Genomic DNA, 24,195 nt, shown 5'->3' with positions numbered 1-24,195 from the left:
TTTTATTTCAGATGGAGACACTTTTCTGATTTTCCAGGAAAAGCAGAATTCTTGTTTGAGCCAGGGCATGGAGAGAGACTGTCAGTGTGCAATTCAGGGGTTGTGGGAGCTCTCATGAAGAGCTACTGTTTTCAAAGCCAGGGGTTGTGGAAACCTTTCCCTGGATTGTTTAAAGGAGCTGTTATTTCATTGTTTATAGTATGGAGCAGAGAAGAGCAGAAAGGTTCCCTGAGAGTCCTTCAAGCCTGTAACTTTGCATCCAGTAGTCTCTTCTCACTTTCAAGGTATAAGTGCTTGCAATCCCCATGATTAGGAATAGTTTGAGTAATGGATCAATTCATAAAAGCTGTACTGCAAACTCAAATTTATTGTCTCAGAAAAGGGATTTTGAACTGGTTTCTGACTTAGTTCAATCTTGCTCTAAAATGAAGTCTTAATTTACTAGAGACTAGTGTTGTTCTTTTACACAGCAGTTGGTTTTACTGGAAACGTACTTCACCAGATGGCTTGAGGTAAGAATGGTTATAAATAATCCTTAAAACATGACCCAAATAGGTAGTTTTAACTGTGATTGCATATGTACTGCTATTAAAATACATCTTAATATTCTAAAAACAACAGAAAGGTGATTTTAAAGACTGATGAGGGAAACTGGGCAACTTTAAGTTGTTTAAAGTTAAGTTCTGTCTCTGTTTGTGAAGGGGGCACTGTCAACTTAAATTTGGATCAAAACTTATTTTGTAATACTAAAGGTTTATAAAACCAGCATTAAGGTGTTTGTACAATGACTTATAAAGTCTCTGGAAAACCAGCAGTTGTTAAACAAATAAACATTTCCTGTGGTCTCTTAAATCCCTCTAATGCTGTGCTACGTATCTGAAAATGAATCTGATCATGCTTAAAATTGAAATGTGTGCTCTGCTGAGAAATGTGGCAAAAGCAGGAGCAATGTAAGAATTAAATTAAAAAAAAAAAAAAAAAAAAGATCTGTGGTGTTTGATGGTACTGTACCAAAACCACAAGGGTTAAGCTCTGTCTGCACTGATACCCTGGTATCAATGGCAGAAATGCTGGCTTGGCAGGGCTGTGAGTAGAGGGAAGTGGGAATGCCAACATTCACCCTTTGATTTCAAATGCTCTGTTCTGAATGCATCACCTGGTGTTTGGAACCTGCAGCCGTGTGACCTGGCTCTTGTTGATTTTTTTTCCCCAATTTTTTCTCTACCTTTCCTCTTTTACTGGATGTTAAGAGAACACTTAAGGCATATTTCTTGTGCAGTGTGTGCTCTCTTCCCTCTGCTTTGAGTGACGGACAGGTTTTGGGCTCATAAGAGAAGAACACCTGAACTGAGCGTGCCCGTGAGCTTTCAACAGGAGAATTTTGCATACAAGTATACTGCCCTGTTTTCAAAGAGCTTATAATTTAGATAGTCCAGAGGCAAGGAAAAAGGCACAGAAATGCTTGGTATTTAAAATGTTGTGCAGCAGGCTCTGGGTTGCTCAGGTCTTGCAGAAAGGTCTGGCCTTGAGGCCGAACCTTCAAGAGCTTGGCCTCTGCTGGGAGCAGAGGGAGGAAGGCTGGCATGGTTTGGTGCAAGGAAGATCAGGTTTTGTGTGGCTCATGTTCTGCATGCTGATGGAAGAGCAGTCGTGTGCTTCAGCTCCAGTGCTGCTCTGTTACCTGTTGCCCATTTTGCTTCCCACTACTCAGTGAAGCAGATTTTATATAACCTTCATTACAAGTGACCTCTTTTGCCATAAAACCTCACACTTGAAAAGCACAGCACCTCGTTGTAATTTAGGCTTGTAGTCTCAAATGTATTTTACATTTTTATTAGAAGAGATGTGTGGTTAAGTTTTTTTTTTCCCCCCTCTTTTAAAGCCTCTAAACTTGGGCAGTCAGGGTTTAATAAAATATTAAAGCACTTCCTTTATTTACTGCATAAACTCATCTGTATACAGAGGTTTATAGTGGAGCTCTTAGATGTCTTCTGTGATGTGGGACTTGCACTTACCTCTTCAAGAGCCTGCACTCCGCAGGTAGGAGCAGAATGGCACTACAGCACTTGGCAAACAGGCATCTTCCCCCTGGGCCATGCAGTAGTTTGGAATCACACAAAGGTCAAGGTGTCTTAAAGATGTCAAGCATCCACCTTTTGCCAGAGCCTCGGGCTTCTTTAAACATATTTCAGAAACTTTTACATGTAAGTAGCTTACATGTTGTTTTTTTTTTTTTCCCATACAGAAAATTGCTAGTGTGAGTAAGTGCTTACTTTGATTTCTGTTTCTGTGTTAATAGTTAACAGGAGGACTATGTGCACGTTAGAAAGGACAAACAATCATGAATGTGGTGGCTTGCTGGCACTGTGGTGATTTCCCACAGTTGTGTAATCTGGTTACCAACCATTGTGCTGATGTGGAACTGTTAAGAAGTTGGTATAAAAATTGGTTTCCTTTATTGTGCCAGAAATGCAGTGAATGTTTAAGGAACGTGATGTGGTCAGATGAGCTAGAGAACCCTAGAATGTCAAATCTGGAGATTAGAAGAATCTACAATCCTTGAAGTCCGAGAGCCAGCAGCAGACAGGGTCTGCAGGATGGCTGTGGGTGTGTGAAACGATTTGGAGACATGGGCTGTCAACTAAAGTTTTTGTGGTCCAGATTTTCTCCCAGCTGTACAAAAATCTTATCGTTACAATTTAGATTTTTAGATCTCTTCCACCTTGGGAACTGCTGAAATATCAGGAAGGTTTCGTGTCTGATGTTTGCCGTTCTGGAGACGATTTCCTGTGAGATTTTTCTGCTTTTAGCAGTTGCTACCTTGTTATGAGATGAAGTGAGTGTAAGAAAAGAGAAGAAAGAGGAGGGAGAGTGATGGGGGAATAATAGGTGTAAAACACAACCTTTCTTCATGAGCACTTGCAGAGATTTCTTTAGGTATCAGCAAGGCATCGTGCAGCTTTAAAAAGCTTCCAACTTCTTCCTCTGAACTGTTCTAAAATAAAAATGAAAATCACAATTCAGTCTGCTGCAGCATGGTTCACGGTTCAGTGTTTGCTTGGTTTGAGTGCTGTGTGAAGAATGGTACCCTGCAGAACTCTGGGAATAATCTATTCTGAACTTCTTCACTGCTTTCAGCTTCACTTCTGTTGTAGCCTGGGAGCCCAGGGGAACTCGGTGTGCATGTGGAGAGTCACATTAGTTTATTAGAAAATTGGCCAATAATTTCTGACTCTCTCCATAATGTAGTACATAGATGTATGTTAATAATCATTCTGTTGTAGCCTAAACATGAGAGTTTTAGTAGCTAATTTGCTTAACTATTCGTTTTATTACTTTTATATATTTTTAACAAAAATTGGCTGGCTTCCCTAAAAATAAGTTGGTGAAGGAGAAAATAAATATGCTGTTGGTTGCACTTACAATAGTGCCATTGTGCAAAGCAGAGCAAGGATCATTTCCAAACGGCCTCAGGTGAAATCTAATGGGAAACAATTTCAAACTGGTCTGAGTTCATTGGTAGAAAGAATGTGTCTTAGATAAACATCTGATCCAAGTTATACTGCTTTGTATTATTCCTTCTCTGATTAAGCTTTTATTTTTATTTTTTAATTTTAATAAATACGGTCACTTTGGCTGGTTGGAAAAAGAGCCTGTTACGTTGTCTTTAATGTGGATTCTATAAAAGTGATTGTTTGCAGGTTACTCTGATTTATGGCGTTACTGCAGCTTTTTCTTTCTGTAAACTCTTCTTTTGTATAGAGGATACTTAGCATTACACTGCTCTGCTAAGGATGCCCTTTCAGATACAGCTTGCAGTTTTGAAGTGTATGCAGCGTTAATTAGTATTTCTTGTGGTTTAGTATTCAGGTGTTTACTCTTATGCTTACAGGAGAGCTCCAGTCTTCCTGCTTCGCTGCTTTTGGCTCAGCATAAAGACAGATCTACTCAGCTAGAAATGCAACTGGAAAAACCCAAACCTGTCAAACCAGTCACATTTTCCACTGGCATCAAAATGGTAAGTTTCTTCCTTTACTGTTTTTAAGCATTCTTTAAAAATCCTTGTTTCTGTCTTTTTTTAAAATGCCTTTCAAAAGACACAGTATTTCCTGATTTGAAATTTGAGATTATTTTCACCAGAGTGGCATATTGTATTAAATAATTGAATCTCTATTTATGTAATTGGAAAAGAACAGTCTGCGTATTTCATCGTTCTGCTTCTTGGAATACATGAAACCTTTTCATCGCACAGTTGTCTAAAAACAAGCTGTACCTTTTCCTCAGCAACGCTGTGCTGTATGTTGAATTATTTTGCCCTCTCATTTGTGTAACAATTCTGGAACTTGAAATATTTAAGCAAAAGACTGCACTCTCCAACTTTGCTCTGAGCACTGAAATAATCTGTGAGTATGGATAGACAACACTGAAAGTGATGCTGAGTGGTTTGGCATGCTATTTTCATTGCTACTGAAGTCTAGGAAGCAGCAAGTTTTTTTTTTTCAAGTGTTACTGCTGTAGTCACAGCTAAAGATCTGTCTTCATTCCTGCGTTTTGTCTCAACATGATACAAAGTTTGCATCTAGTGGTACGTGAAAATGTAAGATAAATAAATCTAGTTTTTGGGACAGAGGAGGGCTGTAGGTGGAGAGCGAATTGTTATTCTTTTTTGTACCTGACTGGTTTCCTGCTTTTTACAAATTCCTGCTCTTCTCTTAGTCTTTGTTTTTTAGAGTTGATAATGCTAAATGATGAAATGATGGGTCTTGAAAATAACCAACACTCCCTACCCTCATGGCAAACCAGAAAGTAAACAAAGCAAAAAGTAAGCCCTGCAAACTACTCTCCCATCAATTAATCAGTTGGATTTGTCAAGGATATCTGGGCTGTGTTCGTTGTCTGTTTCCTCCAAAGAGTTTGCACTGTAATAGCATTTGCAGCTTACTTTGCTAAAAGCAGTGTCAGCTCTTGCAAACTCATGCAGATTGTTCTTTTGCATTTCTGTAGTGTGAAGCTCTGTCATCTTCCTTTTTCTTCTTACAGTCTAAGACTTCAGGGGTAGACAGGTCTTCTTTGTGGGTTTTGTTCTGTGTGTAGAAAAGCTGGTAGGCAAAAGTGTTTGTGGATGCTGCTTACAAAATATTCCACTGGAATTCCTACACTTGCTGTTAGAACATATTCTCAGACATTTTTAAGCTGTTTGTATTTCCAACTTTGCTTAGAGAGTTAAGTTAAGCTTCCATGTAGCTTAACTACATGATGAGGACAATGGAAGTACTTTACGATTTATTTGTAGATGGATTTTAAATAGTATTAAGCAATTGCAGACGTTTCAAATCTGCAGCCCTAAGTAAACTTCATTCAAAAATGGTAAAAGACTTGGATGAGGAGATTTCTAACATTGTGACACTTAAATCTTACCATTTACAGTAAGAAGAGATACTCCTCTGATCGTTGTTTTGTCTGTGTTCAGAAGTGTGATTAGATGACTGCTTTTATTTGTTCAGTTTCAGCTGAATGAACAAAACCCTCCACCCTGATTGATCTTACATATCTTAAAAAAAAAAGAAGTGTAAGTACAGTTAAAGTGAAAGATAAAAAAGTGAAAGTTGAGGATATTTGAAGTTAGTGCCTCGTGTTCTGTGGAAAATGGATTCATACTGATTAAAATTACAGATTTGCTTGAGAAAGTTGCCTATCTCCATATTTTCTTCGTAGGATGCCTGATCTAATCATGTAATAACATTACTTAGAAGTTTATAGAACTGACATTGGACAAAAAGAAAAATACTGATACTCTGCATGGTAAATGAATTATCTGGCTGACTTGTAACGCCTGTTGTAGCTGTTGGTTACCACACAATGGGAATATTTCTGGAAGGGCTGTTCTGCAAGGACATAGTGCAGTGCTGGGAAGCAGATGTTGCATTTCTATGGGTGACATGCAAGTTGGCAATTTTCAGGGCAGTTTTGGCAAGCTGGCCTCCTCTGAATGACCTGTGTCTTAATATGGCTAAATGCAAAATTATAAATAGAAGAATAAATATTGGGCCCTGTGAAGAGGACTTGGAAGTTTAACTAACCATACAAATGAATCTGACCCTCAACCACAGCACTGCACGTGAACCTTGGGTATATAAATAGTACTGCAATAAAATATGAAGGGACTTCTCTTGAATGCATTGTTGGGAAGACTCATACACTGAAGCATTCTGCTGACAGTTTTGAAAGCAAGAAAGTTCATTCAAAGGTGGTAGGTTATGCTTTGTGCTGAGTTCTGCCTGTAGTTCATGAGAAGGTTATGCTATGACTCAGTGAGCAATAGGCACCTCCTCGCTGCAGAAAAAGCCAGGTCTGAACAGCCCAACAGCTAGTGTAGCAAGAACTGGTAACCTTAGTTAAACAAATAGGAGCTTAATAGAAACTGGAGAAACAAATAGACCTCAGAGTTCACAATGTTCCAGTGGTTAATTGGCCTCACTGTTAAAATTGACTGTGGAATGTGATGAAATCTCTAATTCTTGATGTTTTCAGATCAGGACAGGGATGCCTCTTGGAAAGTTACCGTTGTCAAATGCAAGTTTTTCAGCTCAGAATGAGTTCATTTTGTAAAAAGCAGTAGTTGATTATGTGTGATTTGGTGCAGCTGATGAGGTACTGACAGCACTGGATGACATCCTACCTTGAGACTCACCTAAGATACATAATGTGTTCCAGGTCGATTGTTTTTCTAAAATCCTATGGTACACAATCTGCCTGCTTTCAAAATTCTGTTCTGGGCTCGCCATTAAAGGTTCTTGCAGCATGCAGATGTACATTCATCTCTTTATTTTTCTCCACATGACCTTTTCTAGTGGATGTTGTCTTTAATTTTGTTCAAAGGAAGGGAACCTGGGTAAAGCTGGCTGAGATGCTGGCAGATCTGGAACTTCTATTTACACAAAGGCTTTACAAACATGCCAGTTGTGGCAGTGCATTTTTCTTTTTCAGCTTGAACATGAGTGTTTTTCCTGGGATGGTCATGGTCAGAACTGTTCTTCAGCCTGACTGATAATTGGATGAGTTTCTTGGTTTGTGAATTAAGAGGCATGCCCATTCTAGTCTCTTGGGCTAAGCTCAAGGAAGTTGGCTCATTTAAGGTGTCATATAAGTGCTGTGGAGTTCCTGTGCTTACAGGAGGGAGGGAATGGTGTCCCTGGTAAGCTGAGCAAGAGCATCCCCTATAGCACAAGAAAGACAGTTAGATCAGGGGATAGAGTTTCCATCTTCATTTTTCATTTTATTAAACTGTTGTTTTTCTCCTTTCAGGCAGGAGTTGCTTTTTTATTTGCATTCTACTGGATCTCATTAATATTTTAAATTGATTTCAGTACGTTGTATCTTCCATGCTTGAAGCACAGCCACCTGTCAGTGTGATTTGGCCTCCCCAAGTGGGGATGAAGGCTCTTCAGAGTTTTCTGCTCATCACACTTATCATAATAAGGAACAGGATTTTAGCATATTTGAATATGTAAAATATTAGTCTCATTATATCTAATCTCATCAGTATAAGCTGCAAGAGAAATTATGACAATTATACTTAGTGCAATAATGCTGAAAATATTGCTTACCAATGCATGCACTTCAGATTTTAGTACCAGACCAAAGAAGAGCAGTGGTGTTACTAGAAATGAATACTGTTTCTAGGGCTTATCAGGGTGTGCAAAACAAGTGTCATGTTTGGGAACAGAACCATTCTTCCATTTCTTGGTGTGTATAGTGACCATTTCTGGTTGGGAGATGGCTTTAACTAGTTTTTAAAGTGGGAGAGGTGCTCTTATGCATTGTATGTTAATGGATTCCTGCTTGCATTTGTACATTGCCATTACACTACAATAATTTTTGTGAATCTAGTGTTTACAGGACTGTGGGAGCCTTTTGGTGCTTGTAGTTACATGCTTCACAGTACTTCTGGGGTTAAAAACACATGAAAGTGTGGAGATATTCAACTCCTTTTTAATTCATCATGAACTGGGAATGTGCAAACCTCCGAGCCTGGGACCCAGCTATTGATGTGTTTGTAGTAAGTCCAAATGAATCCCTTAGACTGGCCTGAGTGCATGCTATCTTAAGCCCATTTCAGGCTGCGTGTCTTCTTCCTTTTCTGTTGCTTTTTGTTTTACAGTGTCTTTGCTCCCTTTCCCAGGTCCCTGGGGATGCTTAGCCTCCAGTGATAGTATTCTTGAAGTAAATTCATGTAGTTAAAAACTCAGTTTCCTCTAACTGGATTGTCCAAGTATGTAGAAGAGCGTGGGTGTCCTCTGGCCTGTTACCACTTGAGAAAGCTTTCCTTCTGCATTTCGTATCCAAATACCTCCAAAGGACTATAACATCTAATTGATCATTCAATATCTCTCAGGATTCCTGTTTTATTACTTAATGGCAGTGGGAGGATTTATTAATAGAAGTATTAGTGCAGAATACATGCTTCGTCATCACCAAGATGGTCATTATGAATTTGCAGTTCAAATAGAAGTGTTGGGGAGGGAGGGAAGCAGATGCCCGGAGGCGATGTACTCGCCCAGGATTAGACAACAGAGCAGCGGCGGAAGGAGGAATAGGATCCAGCCCTGCTGAATTCCTGACCTAGTGTCTCTTCCGCTGAGCTGGGCTCCATCTCCTGTCAACAGCACCTCTGAATGGCAGCAAATTAAGAGTGAAATATCTGCTTCGGCTCCTTTACTGTCCATATCACAGCAGCGACGTTGCATTTAACTCAGTGCCTGAATGTTATCAGGGTTTTATTCCAGTCGCCGTAGTTTCAGACTGTTTGTAGCTGGAAGCCATGAGAGCAGCATGCAGGCTGAAGCAGTCAGAACTTGCAGGAGGCAGCAGTCAAATCAGTATTTCGTTGAAATGAATCTTTGTCAGACACAGGATGTCTAGGACACCTCAGGAATGCATGTTACTACTAAACTGAGCATAACATGTGCTAAGGAATGGATTTCTTGTGGCGTTACACTTGCTGTATTATTCTAATGGGAAATAGCATTCTTATTTTATATTATGTGGAGCTATTTCTTTTAAAACGTTGACCTCATCAGCTCAGGTCAAATTAACTGTTCTTCATTATTGCCTTGTCCCACAATATTGCTTCCTGTGCAAACAACTGTTCAGCAGCGGCTCCTGCTTTTCAGTCTGTTTCTTTTATAGCTCATGGAGCAATTATCCAAAATCCTGTTCCAAACACAAAAAAAGTCTCTCAAAATACCTTTTTAATAAGTTGTGCTCTTTCAAAGCTGCTTAGACAAATGCCAGGGACTCTGAGGTAAGTGAAGTGAGTGCAGCACTTCTGTTCAGGCTGCGGCTGTTCTCCAGCTTTGCCATCCCATCTGTGTGGCAGGGAACTGTTTCGGCCTCCCGGTCTTGCTTTCCCAATTTTTACTGCTCTGTTTTGTTTTGGGTTTTTTGTTTGTTGTTTTGGCTTTATTATATATTTATTATTGATGCTGTTAGAATTTGCCTAAAGTTTAAAATAAAGTAAAATCCAGCCGTTTTCCTTCCTTTGCTGTTAGCTCAGCTGTTGATCTTCTGGCTGAAACACTTCAGATGGAACTGATTTCTTTGAGATCTGTTTGATTGGTATTTTCTTTTTAATCTTCATCGGGCTTGTGTGCCACGCATGGCTTTTTTTGCGGCTGGGCGGAATATTTATCTTTTCATAGCATGTAGTTGTGATTCTAGGCAAAATTGCAGCACATTCTCAAGTGAGAGTAATGTGTTCAGACATACAGATTCTCTCAGAATAGGCACGCTAGTTTTAGGAAGCATGCATGTAAGGGTAACATTTTTCAGCAGCACTGAACGTTGTCTAGAGCTCCATCAGGAGTCAGCTGTTGAATCTGAACCACGAGGCTGCTTCGTTCCCCTCGTGGCGTCGGTGCCTTCACACACATGGCTGTGTCCCAGCTTAGGCACAGTGTGCTGGGCAGCAGCCCCGTGAAAGAGAATCCTACTGCAAAGGAAATAGGATGTGTCGGTGAGGGGATTTGTTTTGCAGTGCTTTCCAGCAGGTCTCTGGGTGAGATACTGAAAGAAACAGCACTTCTTTGGAGTGGACATTCAAGGGTTGCACGTTTGGTGAGCAGGTGCACACGTGTGTGGGAGTCTGCCCTTCCTCAGCACTTCATTGTAACTTCTAGAAAGTGGCTTTAGCTTTGACTTTTTGCCATCGTTAGCAGTAACTTGTTTTCAGCAATGATCATTGCATTGATCTGGTGGGAAGGATATCTATTTCTGATAAGTGAAAAAGGAAGAAGAAATGGTGACTGCTGGATCTCTGATAATACATATAGAAGTCAAATGTATGAATGAAGGGACACAAAAAATGCTGAATGGCAGAACTCAGTTTAGGGCTAACGTGCTGGATTTTGAGTGCTGTGACCTATATAGTGCTCACTTCAGTCCCAAAGGGTTATATATACAATGTACCTGTAACTTCAGAGTGGTGTGATGGAGAATGATTAGCAAATATATTAGTAAATATATTTGTTTCACCGAATCTCTAGCCTGCTATTTAAAGATGTGATGTTAAGCTTTGAATGCATACATGCAGAACTGTGCTTAAATATTTGAACTCTGTTTTTGAAGTGTATGCCAGGTACACTTTATTTAAAGCTGTTCTATCATCAGAATGCTTCGTGTGCACTCCAACCCACAAACTGAGTCTAAAACATTTAATTGGGTTCTGGACTTGCTGTGTAATTACTATTATATCAAAGTGTGTAAACATTAAGCACATTATATTCACTTAATGAGTGTTTTTCTAAATGTAGGTAAGAAATGTTTTTGGGGAAAGAAAAGCAAAGTAAATGATAGTATTTATCATTTCCCTTCCTTTCTTTTATATGGTGTTGGCCTTGGAAAAGGAGACTGGATTTAAAAAAATGTGGTTCTATGTCTTGCTGTATCTCTTTGCAGGATTATTGTTTGGAATGCCTTAGGAAAGATGCCATAGTCAAAATTAAACAGTTTGGTGCACAGGCATAATCAGAACCACTTGCCCTGATTCTGTTTTATGGCTGGGCTCTCTTATACTGCTCTGTTAGAATAAATATTTGTACATTCGCTTTAAGGCTCCTTTCCATGGCTAAATCAGCACATGTTTATATACACATACAGTATAAATACGAATTCAGCCCAGAAGTTTGCACAGCTGTAATGAGTGGAATTTGGTGAATGAAATAATGCCAAAGCTGTTAATTGTACAGGAGCAAACAGTGAGACAAATGTATATATTAGTGAAGTTAGTGGCTCTAGCTAGTGGTGTAGTGTATCTACCCTTTATCGGATGCTTTTTGAAATGGAAGTTCTTCCCTTACTTATCTATTTCTCCCTCTTCCTCCATATTTAATTTATGGAGTTGCTCAAGGGTTCACTTGCCTGACTCTTCAGTATGAAATTTCAGCAGTACATCTGTGTGTCTCAAGCAACAAGTACCTTGCTTTAGTCACACAAAACAAGTGTTTCTTAGGAAAAGGCTCACAGGGAGAAGGCTGCTGGGGTGCTTTGGTCAGTCTCTGCTCTGTTCCTTTGCCTGAAGCAGCACTGAGAGAAGGCAGCAAGAAATGGCCTCTGGGTTCTACTGTAGGATGCCAAGTTCCATCCTGACAACCAAGCAGAACTAATGCTTGCAACAATTGCACAAAGACACACTGTAAACTGATCTGAGGAAAATACCATTTAAATCAGATTGAGATGTTCCCATTTCTGAGTCTTACAGCTCTGAATAAGCTATTGCTTGAGTAGGTGTTACTGTGAGCAATAAGGAGAGATCTGACTGAAAGAAAGAAGGTGGCTGAGAGGGAAGTCCAAAAAAACAGCTGGCAAGAAAATAAAGAATAATAAAAAATTTCTCAATCATTGTTTGTTTTGGAAAGATCATGCTTTAAGCACATGGAAATACTTTACACTTTGAGAAGTGCTGACTTCCTACATGCCTTGAGAAGGAACAGCAAATCATTCATATAATGTAAACACATTAATAGATTGTTCCAATATAACTTTTTGGTGCTGCTGTTCTTTTTAACAAGATACGATTTAGTGTATGTATGCCATTTTGATGCTCTGCTTTGGCCAAGAGTTGCATGCATCATGAATACCCAATATTAAAGTGCATGTTAAATGAACAGCACAAAGGTATCGAACCACATTTTTTAATGCAAAAGGTTGAGTAGTAATGCTTGATGCTTACTTAAAAGTACGCATGCCGGATGGTAGAGAGAGATTCAAGGAGAGGTAGATACCTTTAATGAAAGCATGGTTGTAACCTTCTCATTGTATCCTGAGTTGGAAGGGAGCCGCAAAGATCATTGAGTTCATCTCCTGAAATCTTGCTGGAGATGATATTGAAAATCAAGAGAGGACGAATTCCCTCATAAAGAGTGGAACTTTTGGCCTAGGAAGAAAAATGAATAAGATGCAAGAGTTTGGTACCAAAATTGCAGATGTTACTTGTGGAATTGCATAATTGCTGTGCTTGTCAGAGGTCCTGAGGTCGTGAGTCCTCACTTCTGCTTTGAGGATTGGGTGATACTTAAGTATTCCTGACAGGGACTTGTCTAACCTGTTCCTAAAGACCCACTGAGGTGGAGGCTCAGCGGTCTCCCCAGGCCACCTCTGATAGCAGCTCATGGCCCTTGCCTTTACCTTTTAGGGCAAACTTTATTAGTGCATTTCCTTGACACAACGCAGATTCATTAGTTTGTGTTCTGTCTTCACAGATGAAAAAGCACGTTGCTCTCCGCCTCTGTATAGAAACTTCTTGTGTACTTCAAGGTGACGGGGTAATAGGACTTCACAGAACTAGATGTTTTAGAATTTACATCTAGAAGAGTAGTTCAGATGTCTTAATTGCTGTTTAAAAATCAAATACTTGATTTCTTTTGCAGTTCTCTGCTAGTTTGCTTTACAGACTACATTTATCAAGTGTTAAAGGACTCTTCAGAATTAGGAAAATTAATTTACAGAGAGAAGTAAAAATATCGAAGGAGCTGTACTAAGAGCAAAGAAAGATTTGGAGGCAGTTAGTCATGTTAAAAGATTGAATTTGTGTACGTGCACAGAGAAATGTGAGCTCTTCTTGCCATAGTCCCATTTTCTTAGCACTTGTCTGCATTTTTGAGAACGCTGCAGGTTTTCTTTTAATCTTCTGTTTCTGCTGATCAAAGCAGTTTTGTGTGATTCCTTGATCCTTTCTATTGTTTACCTGAGGGAGGGCTGACAGCCTGGAATGGCAGAGCTGGGGAATGGGCTCACAGATTCCTCTGAGTCAGCTGTCAGCTGGATTGCATCTGTCTTGGAGACACTTGCCTCTTAGGCATGTGTGAGACTTACCTCACAGATTAGTTTTATTCTTGACTACTCCCATTTCTTATAAAGACATAGAGCTGTCGCTATTATAGAGCCTCCAGAGGGCTATGAAGAGGAGGGCTACAAACAGGAGGGGAATCAACTCTTTGAAAGGGTAAATAACAGCAGGACAAGGGGAAGTGGTTTTAAGTTGAGGGAGGGAAGATTTAGGTTGGATGTCAGGGGGAAGTTCTTCACAGAGAGAGTAGTGAGGTGCTGGAACAGCTGCCCAGAGAGGCTGTGGATGCCTCATCCATCCCTGGAGGTGTTCAAGGCCAGGTTGGATGGGGCCATGGGCAGCCTGGTCTGGTATTAAATGGGGAGGTTGGTGACCCTGCCTGTAGTAGGGGGTTGGAGCTTCACGATCCTTGAGGTCCCTTCCAACCCTGGCCATTCTGTGAAGATGGGGAAAAGTCTGGAGGAGAAGACGTATGAGGAGCAGCTGAGGCCCCTGGGTTCGTAGGGGCCAGAGTGGAGGAGGCTTGAACCCTCTATCTGACTATGTTGTAAAGCCTGTTCACCTTTGCAGCATTGTTAGAAGGTCTCTTCTTTGCCTGTGTCTTCTTCCTTTTTTGTCTCTTCTTTGCTTGTATCTTCTACAGATGAATTTTGCCCTGTGTTGTCTTTGAAATTTGTGGAGAGTTGAAATGTTGTGCAAAGAGAATCTAAAGGACAAAAGGAGTGACTGTAGTGGGAAATGGTCACTGGAAGATACATGGTGGAAAGTTCAGTATCCAGTCCTGGTAGCGGTAGCAATGGTGTCAGGATGGAGCATGGGTTCAGGGCATTTTAGGGATGGGGGAAGCACAGGGCAGAAGACGAGGGATGGAAGAGAAGGAAGGATTTTGATAGGAGATGCTTTGGAGAGAACAAAGAGATGGGAAACGTGGAGTTGTCACTCTGGGAGGGAATGTGGGGCAGTATGGCAGAAAGGTGGGAGAGTAGAGTAAGGGGGAGCAGGAAAGGCTGAGGAGTTCCTGTATGGGGTTGGGAATTTTAAGAAAGCTCAGTGATGGAAGGACTTGGGGATTGGGGGTGGTTGTGGTTTACTTGGTAGACAGCTAAGCATCACACAACTGTTGCTCATTACTGTACTCCAGTAAGATAGTGGAAAGAACTGGGAAAAAAAGTGTATGAGAATTCAGGGATTGAGATAAGGACAGTTTGATAAGATAGAAAGGAGGAAAAAAAGAGACCACAAAAACAACCAAACCCAAACAAGCAATGTACAGTGCAATTGCTCATCACATGCTGGCTGATGCCCAGCTAACCTCCAAACAGTGGCAGCTTTCCTGGCCAACGTCCCCACTTTTGATGTTCAGCATGACACCATATGATATGGGTTATTCCTTTGACCAGTTTGGGTCAGCTGTCCTGGTTCTGTCCCACCCAACTCCTTGTGCACCCCCAGCCTTCTTGCTGGTAGGGCAGCACGAGAAGCTGAAAAGTCGTTGACTTTGTGTAGGCACTGCTCAGCAGTGACTGCTATTATCGTTACTATTTTCTTTTTAAATCGAAACCATTGCACAATACCAGGTGCTATGAAGAAAATTATCCCAGCTGAAACCAGGGCAAGTGTTCTGTCACACATCTGGCTGGAGAAGTTCCTGTGTAAGGTCTGATCTGGGAGGGCAGCAGGATTGTGTGTGCACACTTGGGCAGTTTTGAACATGACATCCCACTCACATTCTAACAGGGATTCTGGCTGTAGACAGGGGTGTATATGCAAGACCTCTTTTTCCCCACAGCATCTTCTGTTTTGATTTTATCTCTGAGATGCACCATCTTTACTAATACCTTAATTTCCTACTAGGGAAAAAATGTTCAGCATGTCGATTGAGGCCATGCTGGATGTGCTGTGTAGCATCCACTTCTTTCTGCATCTATGCTTGCATGTAAGGCAGCACCGTAGACAAGTTACTCAACTTCTGAAGTTTAAAATAGCATATTAACAAAATAAAAATAGATTTAAAAATATTTTTCAAAGGTGTACTGGGGGCCTGAGTTTCCAGTAGTCAGCCATATAGGATGCTCTCATATTGTACTAGGATATTTGCAGTGAAAGATATTTTGGATCAAAGAGACGATGTTCTGTACCAAGAAGACTTCAATAATAATTTTCCTGTAGAATGTTTGTTCAGGTGCAGAGGGTGGGAGAAGGGAATATTGTTTTAGGCAATCAGTGTTGGACATGAAAAGGTAAATTTCCCTGTGCATACCTAGTCTGGATTCAGTGTGTCAGTCAGGGTGTTGCTGGAAGGAATTATTGACATCATTGGCTGCTAATGAAAGAGAAGTCATCTTCCTGCAGGAGCGTGTTGGTCTCTGAAAGTTTTGCTTGCGTTCATTCCTCCTAACTTTTTGAAAGAAGAAAATCCTAAATACAAAATATATCAGTGTAAAGAAGTTATTGTCTTAGTTTATTTGTTTTACTTTGTCTAAGCATAGCTGCTACACAGGTAACTGTATTCTGGGGAAGTGGGAGAGCCAGGTGTAACCTGTGACGTGTTACAATTCCATCAGAATGTGTGGCAGAGCAAAACATCCTCAGCTTCTTACAGAGAAGTCACTAACGAAGTATAAATGTTGCATTTTATGTAGGTTCTCTTTAAAACTGTAGGATAATTAAGAATATTTTGGAAACAAAGAAACCTGCTTTGACTCACTCAGACAAATGTGAGTAGTGGTACGGACAGGAAATGGGGGGACAGAGAGCACATATGGAACAATCCCTCTCAATTATCTGGATGGAGGCCAGGACACTGGAACTTGCAACATTTGCAAGGATTAGTAGAACATGAAATGATGGGTTTGTGTCAGTATAATGATTCTTGTGTTACTCTGGGATGTTAAGAAGATCCTGGGCAAGGTAGATAGTGCACCGAAGGGTTGTGCACGGGGAAGTGTTACAGTGGTACAAGGAAGGGCAGGTAAGTAGGTTGGAGGGAGGAACAATTCGGAACCGAAGGCTGTGGGCAGGAGTGAAGAATCATGTATTTTTAGATCTGAGGACAATTCTCTTGTTTCATCTCTTGAAAGAGAGGCACGAATAAAGGCAGTGCTGCTCTTTTCTCCAAAGCAGAGAATGACAGAAACGTGATCCCCTGTAAGACTGTCACAAGCAGTGCTCAAGTAAACAAGACCTTTTGCTCTGTGCCGTGTAGACTTGCTGACAGATCTAAACGGGATCGATGTGGGCATCTGATCCTTGCCATCATTAGGCACTCTTTGGCACCAGGGTTTAGGGCTGCCTGTATTTGTGTACCTGTGGGCATGCAGACACAGCTAGTCGGGGGGAAAAAAGCCACATCCATCCAAAACTATGTATAAAGCTTTCCAGCTGTAATGCTGCCCCTAGAGCAGTAGGATCTTAAGGCTCATGCAAGTGAAGTCTGAGGAATAATCCATCAGTAAATATTCAAAGAAGTTTCTGCCTTACCAAAAGGGCAGCAGTTTCTGTGAAAGCTTGATGGTAACGATACTGGGAGTGGCACCATTTTCTTTGCTTTCTTTTGGAGCAAGTTTTGAGCCGGGTCATAACTGCAGTTCAGAAAAAGCATAATCCAAGGAGCTTTATCGTAAGGATTTCCCACCGGCCACTGGCACACTGTCATATGGATGAAGTTGGAGGGCTATCATGTGGTCTGCTTGACAGAAAAGAACTTGGCACAGAATTTCAACATCTATATCCTGGTGTTTAATGTCTGTTGGCACTATCTTAGCTGTGCGTGCATACCAAGGATTCCCTTTTGCATTTGTTCCTACTAGTGCATTATTAGGGTTTTATTCATTGCGTGGGGAGAGGAAGATGGCTTGGCTTCAGAGCTGATGGAAGGATGTATAGGGGATTACAATGGAAACTATCTGCCTGCTTCATCTTCACCCATTCAGTTTTCACTTATTTACTATGTATTTCTTTGTGAGATGCCATGAGCTTGAATTCCCATTTTGATTTATGTGGAACCTAGAGCCTAGACAGGATTAGTCCATTCAAGAAATTGAAATGTTTGGAATAATAATAATAATAATAAAAACACAACAACAACAAAACCCTAACACAAAAAAATACCTTTAAGCATAATGTTGCATTAGTATAGTTTTACTGAAAGTGTTGTGTACAGCTTCTGTTTTATGCTGCTTTTTAATACAACTTACATCTGGTTGGTTAATTTCAAATACAAAATCAAACAGATGTGACTCTTAAAGCAAAAGAAGTGTTCCTGATAATTGTTGTACTCATTTAAGTGTTGGTTGCTCTTAAACCTTGAGTAAAATAATGGTTGTAACTGGGCCTCGTTTGTTTGTTTTTGTTTCTATGAAGAATGAAGTATAAATACAGCTGAATATTTATTTTTAATTTATTTTTGTTTATGGAAAGCTGCACGACCTCTGCAGCTTTTCAAAATGTAGAAATTCTTCTGTAGGAAGAAACCTCTCATTAGCACTCAGGATACTTGATTCTTAAGTACAGCACTGCATATCATGCTGGTTTATCTTCTATTATCTTCAGCCTATCTCTAAATCCATCTTAGTGGTATATTATCAGGCTTGGAAATCCATGATAAAGTAGCAGATGGGGACCTACAGAGGGAAAGCAAATTTAGTTGGTGAAAATTCTTGCTGCATGTTATGTAAGGAAAACTGCTGCAGCTCTGAGGCTCTGAAAGTGCAATAGGAACTTGGGAAAGATGGAATGGTTGGCTTTTTTTTTTTTTTTTTTTTTTTTTACTTTTATGGGGAAATCTTCAGAATTGTGCACTGTTGTGTTTGATTTTGCTGATGGAAAAGGAGGAGGAAGAAAGCTAAGGAAAGGCCAGGGGAGACTTTAGGAAAGCCATACCTGATGATCTGTGGGTTAGTGAATGTGAGACGAGGAGAGGGACATGGGCTCAGGCTGAAAAAAGCAGACAACTGCCAAGGCATTGTCACTTGTTTGTGGCTGCTCCCACTGCAGGGGAAAGGACCTTTTTAGGGGAATTCAGAGATTTAGATAAGAAAGTGTTTGTTTCAATCAAAATACTTCGAGTTGATTCCACGAGGCTATCAGATGAAGCTAGTTTGAACATGAGTTTTTGGAATAGAGTATTAATGCAGCTTTGAGTGGTTTTTGTTTGGGTTTCACAGTCTTCCCTAACAGAATGTGTTTTGTTGAAAAATGAATTAGGAAATGCTAAGGAAGGGTGGATAATGTGAATGATACACTTTCTGTTCTGTTTTAGCAGGTTCATTGAATTTATAAAATTTGTCCCTTTCATAATTTATACTTACGATTTACATTTTAAAATTCAATTAATCTTCTATTTTATTTTGCATTGGGCTTGTGAAGTATTAAATTGAGAGCAAGGAAAATAACTTTGTCAGTGCTTTCCTACTCTTCTGAAATCTAATTAAAAAGCTGCAAATGTTGTCATTCATCATTTTACCATAGGAGTGTGTTTCCTATGGAGACAGTCTAATATCCTGCAGCAACTTCATGGCATTAGAAAAAAATAATTAATGTCCCCTTTTAAGGCAGCGTGTGTTGCTACAACGTGGAATAATACTTCAGTGTTGTAACTGAATGGTGTGCTAGGAAACACCAGTGCCTCGTGTATAGTAACAGGAAGTATGAATATTATTTATTAATGACAAGAGAAAACACCTTCGCACACGCTTTTTCCGGGCATGTCTACATTTTGGTAAATGACAATGAATTTTAGTTGCAGAAAATGTGGATAATAAGATCATTTTAGTGTTTATTATGTATATTTAGTGTAATAAAGAAAATCTGTTTATTTAAAAGCCTTTAGAAGTTGTAAGAGATAGAACTTCTCTGTATGAGAGGGATGACTGTTGTGCAATAATGCCCCTTCATTCCCCTTTCATAATAAATCTCAGCAGAGTATTCATCTGAAGGGCTGGATGCCAAAAAGAACAGGTTCGACTTGTCTGTGAGGATTTACACCACACTAAAATGCACAACTGCTTTTGTAGAGGTCATTGTGAAGGTCACAGAGCTCACATGCACTGCTGAATGAGAGCAGCCTGTAACAATAGCGTGAGCGATTGGTCTGTGTGAAATCAATATTTAAAACTTCATATGAAATGTAGCAATAAGCTGGAGTCTTTAAAACACAGCTTCAAAGCCTGTTTTGCAAGAGCGAGTGGTCTTTTCTTCCAGGAGTTTGCATCTCGTACCCTCTGCTGATTGTAACTCCTAGATGAAAGTGTAAGATTTTTCTCAATTCTTGCCAATTAACATTGAAATAATTAAGTATTTTTAGTACAAACACTCAGATTACTAACAATTGCATCAGGATACTTTCTCTGTCCACTTAAAAAAAAAAAATCAAATAAAGCCAACTCGTTATTGCAGTGGATCAAGTTCCCTGAAACTGGGAGCAATTTGTTTTAAAGTAAGGTCTGGGATTGACCATAGGGTCACTATGTCTTTAAATAAAAGATGATGATCATTTCAAATGGCAACCAGCCATTGGTGTGGCTTAGTGTAGAGATTAATTAGTAAAATTTGGAATGCGCTACAGCAAATGCAGCTGATTGGCAATAGCATGTGGAGCAGCAACTGGTGGAAGCCTTGTGCTGCTGGGCAACAGAGGTATTTCCAAAAAGACTTAAGAGCACTGTGATGTGTTATTCTTTAAATGGAACTGAACTGATTGCATCAAACGAGCGTTTATGCAGTTTAGTAAATGCAGAAATTAAATAAATCTGATGTAGATTGCAAAAGAAAGATTTTCACGTTCTTTTGATGTAAGGTGCGTTACATATTGATGCCCCAAATGTCAGTTTACAGAGGATTGTGATTTGTCTGCATTGCATTTTGTGATTTTGTGATTTTTTATTTTTTTTTACTATGAAGACAAATGTTAGATGTACTGTCCAGCACTGAGGTATGATTTATTCAAATAACACACTGAAGTAAATACAGTTAATTCAATGACTATTACAGTGAATTGCTTCTTCTACTTCTTAAAATAGCATGGATTACTGCGGCTGTGTGTTTGTATGATTTATAACTGTCTGCTATCTTCTTTTGAGTGTTTTAAAGACATAATCAGAGAAATTTGGAAACTGTCTGTATAAATTAGCTTCTTAAGGATGCTCGATACAGTTGTTCTGAGTAATGGACCCAATTATACATAATCCCTAATGAGACCGTTTTCTCAATTTGTGTAGGCCTTGGAACTGGGGCCCAGATAATAAAATAAAGATGTTTTATGTAATGAATTACTACTCTTAAGGAGGTACTCGGAAGCCCTGTCTACTTCTTAAAATCTCTCTTGCTTTGTATTACTCTCTTGATGCCCACCTGCAGTTAAAGTAAGCATCTGTTTTAATTAGTTTCAGAAGTGGATGTTTTGTTCGAAACTGGCCCAAGCAACTTGAATATTCTCGTAATATTCATCTTACTGTAAGCTTCCACAAGTCTGCCTTAGTGGACAAGCCAGCCTGATCACGGCGATAGTCATGTTAAAATGATGATCTAAAGCTGGAAGAGGATCTTGATCACATAAGATGCGGATCACCCTGGTTCTGACACAGAAAACCCTTAAGCTATGAAACGAAGCAAGCATGTCCTCATGCTGGCTTCACTCTCAGCTCCGTTACTCCATCCTCGCTGCATGCTCAGCCCTGAAGGCTACCGATGGCCAGCGACACTCTGTGGGCCCAGCATGGCCTGAGTGAGCTGCTTGGCTTTCAAGCAATGTCCGTGGGCTGCCAGGGGACACAGAGTGGGGATTGGGGCTGTCAGAGTGCCGGCTGCTTCTCTCAAGGCCTGTTTCTGCAAGCCCCTGCTTCCTAGGCCATTGTGTTTCCTGCCATCGGTAATTGCAGCCGAACGGATGGGCTCAGTTTACGCAGTCACGTTTAGGCTTGCTGGGCTTTGTTGGACTGGACTTGCAGGCCGCCATCCAGGCGAAGCGATCAGCATGGGACTGCTTCTTTTGCCTTCTGTGCCTAAAATGAGTAATTTTCGGTAATGTTGATTCAACTTAGCATCTGTGTCTAAGCCCCAAATAAGCATCTGATGAAATTTCCTCATAGCAAATAGATTTGTTGGCTTGAAATGCTTTTGACTGAAGCCTGTGTGTAAATGCTCACAGGATGGGGCACTATAGGGTGTTGCAAAATGTGCACTGATAGCATTCGTTAAGAACTGTGTAATTATTGTGCTGGATTGCTTGTGTATTAGGGGAGAGACTTGGTCTTGGACTTGTATTGAGACTTGGTTATTCTTTAGACTAAATAAGCAGTGTGCACGTACTCTATAAACAACCGAGTACATTATAGATTATAATAAAAAGTAAACTGCAACATCTGATAGAAGCAAATGTAGGTAAGTTCTGTGGTGTGTTATCATGGCAGAACTGCTGGTTTGCTGTGACTTATCTGGCTGTATGACTTAAAGAGTATACTGGATGGTTTCCTTTAGTGTGTATTTAAATCTAAGATATGGAAGATTAAACAAAGGCTGAATTTCCTTGTCTGGATAGCAGCAAGCAGTTGCTGTGACTCCCAGCTTCTGCTAACGCCCCAGGGCAGGCTGCCACAGCCACTTGTGCAGCTGGGTCTGGGATTAGACAGCTTCCTAAGGTGAGCTGTTTTCCTTGCAGATCTCTCAGATGCTGCAGGTACCAATGCTCTATCCTAGCAAGGGACGTTTCAGCAACACAGTGGTGGCTGTGAAAAGGAGATGGAGAGAGAAAACTTGATACAGTATTGTGGTTTAACCAGGACCCTAGATTATCAAGCCAAAGGCGAAAACATGGCTTTCAGCTCATTATTGATTAGAAAGGTGTATGCCCAGAGTTAGGGCAAAGCTAGTTAAGCTGGTGGTGATTTAAAAAAAAAATTTTTTTAAAGCTATCTATTGTTGAAAATACAATTTTCATTACCTTTCTTGGCAGATCTTGGAGACTTAAATAAAAAAAGTAAAATCCCGCTCTGTATAAAAACAAATGTGCTGAGAGCTTCTTAAGCAGCTTGCAGTGAAATTGGGGCAGGGGAGAGGAGGAGAATACTTTATTCCTCCCTCCCTTACCCCCCACATCCCCCACCAACTGCCTGCTCTTGGGAAAGGAAACACAACAAAATATCATTATTCACAGTACTCAAGGCTTTCTGATTTGCTCCCATTAACTTCACTGATACGGTATCAGTTACCCCATGCCGGTAAGGAAGGGTTAGTATTTCGTGTAATGGAGTGGAACAGCAAAGTAGATGTACAGCAGCCCAGCGTTGCTGGGTGGATGGCTTCCAGGTAGATGGAGATTTGGGCTGATAACTCAGAAGGCAGTTCTTCGTAGCTGGCCAGAAAATCAGCTTGGCTGGTGAGTCCAGAATTGCATGTGCGTGTGCTTAGTCAGTCTCTTGTGTACCTGTGTGATTGTACCGCTGATTAAACTCAAAGGGCTTGGCAAATCCTGTTTGAGTGGGAAGCTTGAGTGCAAAAACTTGCCTAATTTACTTTATTTAAATCAATATAATCCTGCTTAAGGCGTTTTGGAAGGCACATCTGAGTGAATGGTGTTTTAAGTTAACACAGTGTCTTTCGTGTTCACAATAAAAGCTAGTTTCATTTGAAAAGGGTGTGCTTATGGTTACCTTACACAAACTTTTGCCATATTAAATGTAGAAGGACTCAATTCTCCTGCATGTATGCATTGTCTTTTGTGAAATTTGTACTTGGAAGATTTAATATCTTCAAGTTTGCTTTATGATCGGCAATTCTTTGAACTCACAAACAAGAAAGTGTGGATAACTTCAAATGGATATTTGAAGTCTGATTCTCAGGAATGCATATGTTGATTTTTGACCTTACAACATGAAGTTTGATCTCTGTCTTAAAACGGAGTATTCTAGAGGAAGTGTAAATAGAAGCTGAACTTTTTAAAGATACCTTTAAAATATATTCTGTCTCTTAAAGACGGGAACTTTATTCCAGTTTCAAACCACAAAGGTCCTGATTCAGCAGCTGATCTCTAATCAGCAAAGCTCACTTCTGTCCTGTTATTTTCCTTTGGGGGAGACAGATCTGTAGCGTGTTTGACATGAATGTAACGTTTTTGGTAGCTGTGAAGCCTCCATAGAATAGAGAAGGGCTAAGGGTGGAAGCTGGCTGAGGTGATTTAGAGTTTTATATAAGCACGTAAAGCTGCAAGTTGTCTTGTTGTGTTTGGTTTTGAAATGCTCCTATTAACTACTTTGACATCTCGCTTTTATTCTCAAACATCTGCTTTAGATTGTTTGCCATAAAAGTGTAAGAATTAATCTTGCCCACATTTTTGTTATTGCTACCAGAAACCAAACTATTTTTATTATTTCTTATGTAGGGATTCGGACTTAGTAGTTCAGAGTTGAGGAGAAAAGGAGCTTGAATTTTTTTTCTCTCCTGCAGGTAAAGTTAAATGATAATTTTCAAATGCACAGAGATGTTAGATGTGGCTTTTTAAACCGTGCAGTAAGCTCTGCTTTGCTTTATTTGGCTCAATATTTTGAGTTTTAAGGGAATTCAAATGATCAGCTCATTTTGGTTTGTTTCTCAGAACAGCAGCTGCCCTGAGCCAGAGTTGGACATTTGCATCGTGTGTGGAGAGCTCAGTGCCTATTTTCCTGCATGGAAATAACATACGGGAAAGCTTTCATTTTTTCTTTCATATGTTTAGTCCTTTGATTAACAAATGCTTTAATATTTGTTCTTGGAGCTTCCCTTTTCTTGGAGTACAGCTATTTTGTGGTGCTTCCTTGAGAAGAAAGAAGAAACCACGGCATGCGATTGCAGTGAAAGCCCTCATCTTTGGTGTGCTG

At 40.1% G+C, this 24,195-nt stretch overlaps 1 protein-coding gene across 2 annotated transcripts in view; it reads left to right on the top strand.

Annotated features, from left to right (window-relative positions):
* MNAT1 (MNAT1 component of CDK activating kinase) overlaps positions 1–24,195 on the top strand; it is a 117,564-nt gene that overhangs the window by 47,094 nt on the left and 46,275 nt on the right. For both annotated transcript variants that reach the window (XM_031605324.2, XM_090141820.1), the window contains exon 6: positions 3,893–4,018. In XM_031605324.2, coding sequence (XP_031461184.1) covers positions 3,893–4,018 — 126 coding nt within the window. The remainder of the gene's footprint in view (positions 1–3,892; positions 4,019–24,195) is intronic.

Source organism: Phasianus colchicus, chromosome 5 (genome assembly GCF_987193195.1).
Source record: "Phasianus colchicus chromosome 5, bPhaCol1.hap1.1, whole genome shotgun sequence".
Classification (NCBI taxonomy): Eukaryota; Metazoa; Chordata; class Aves; order Galliformes; family Phasianidae; genus Phasianus; species Phasianus colchicus.
The sequence above is the reverse complement of the archived record's forward strand: the minus strand, read 5'-3'. Positions and strand labels throughout refer to the sequence as shown.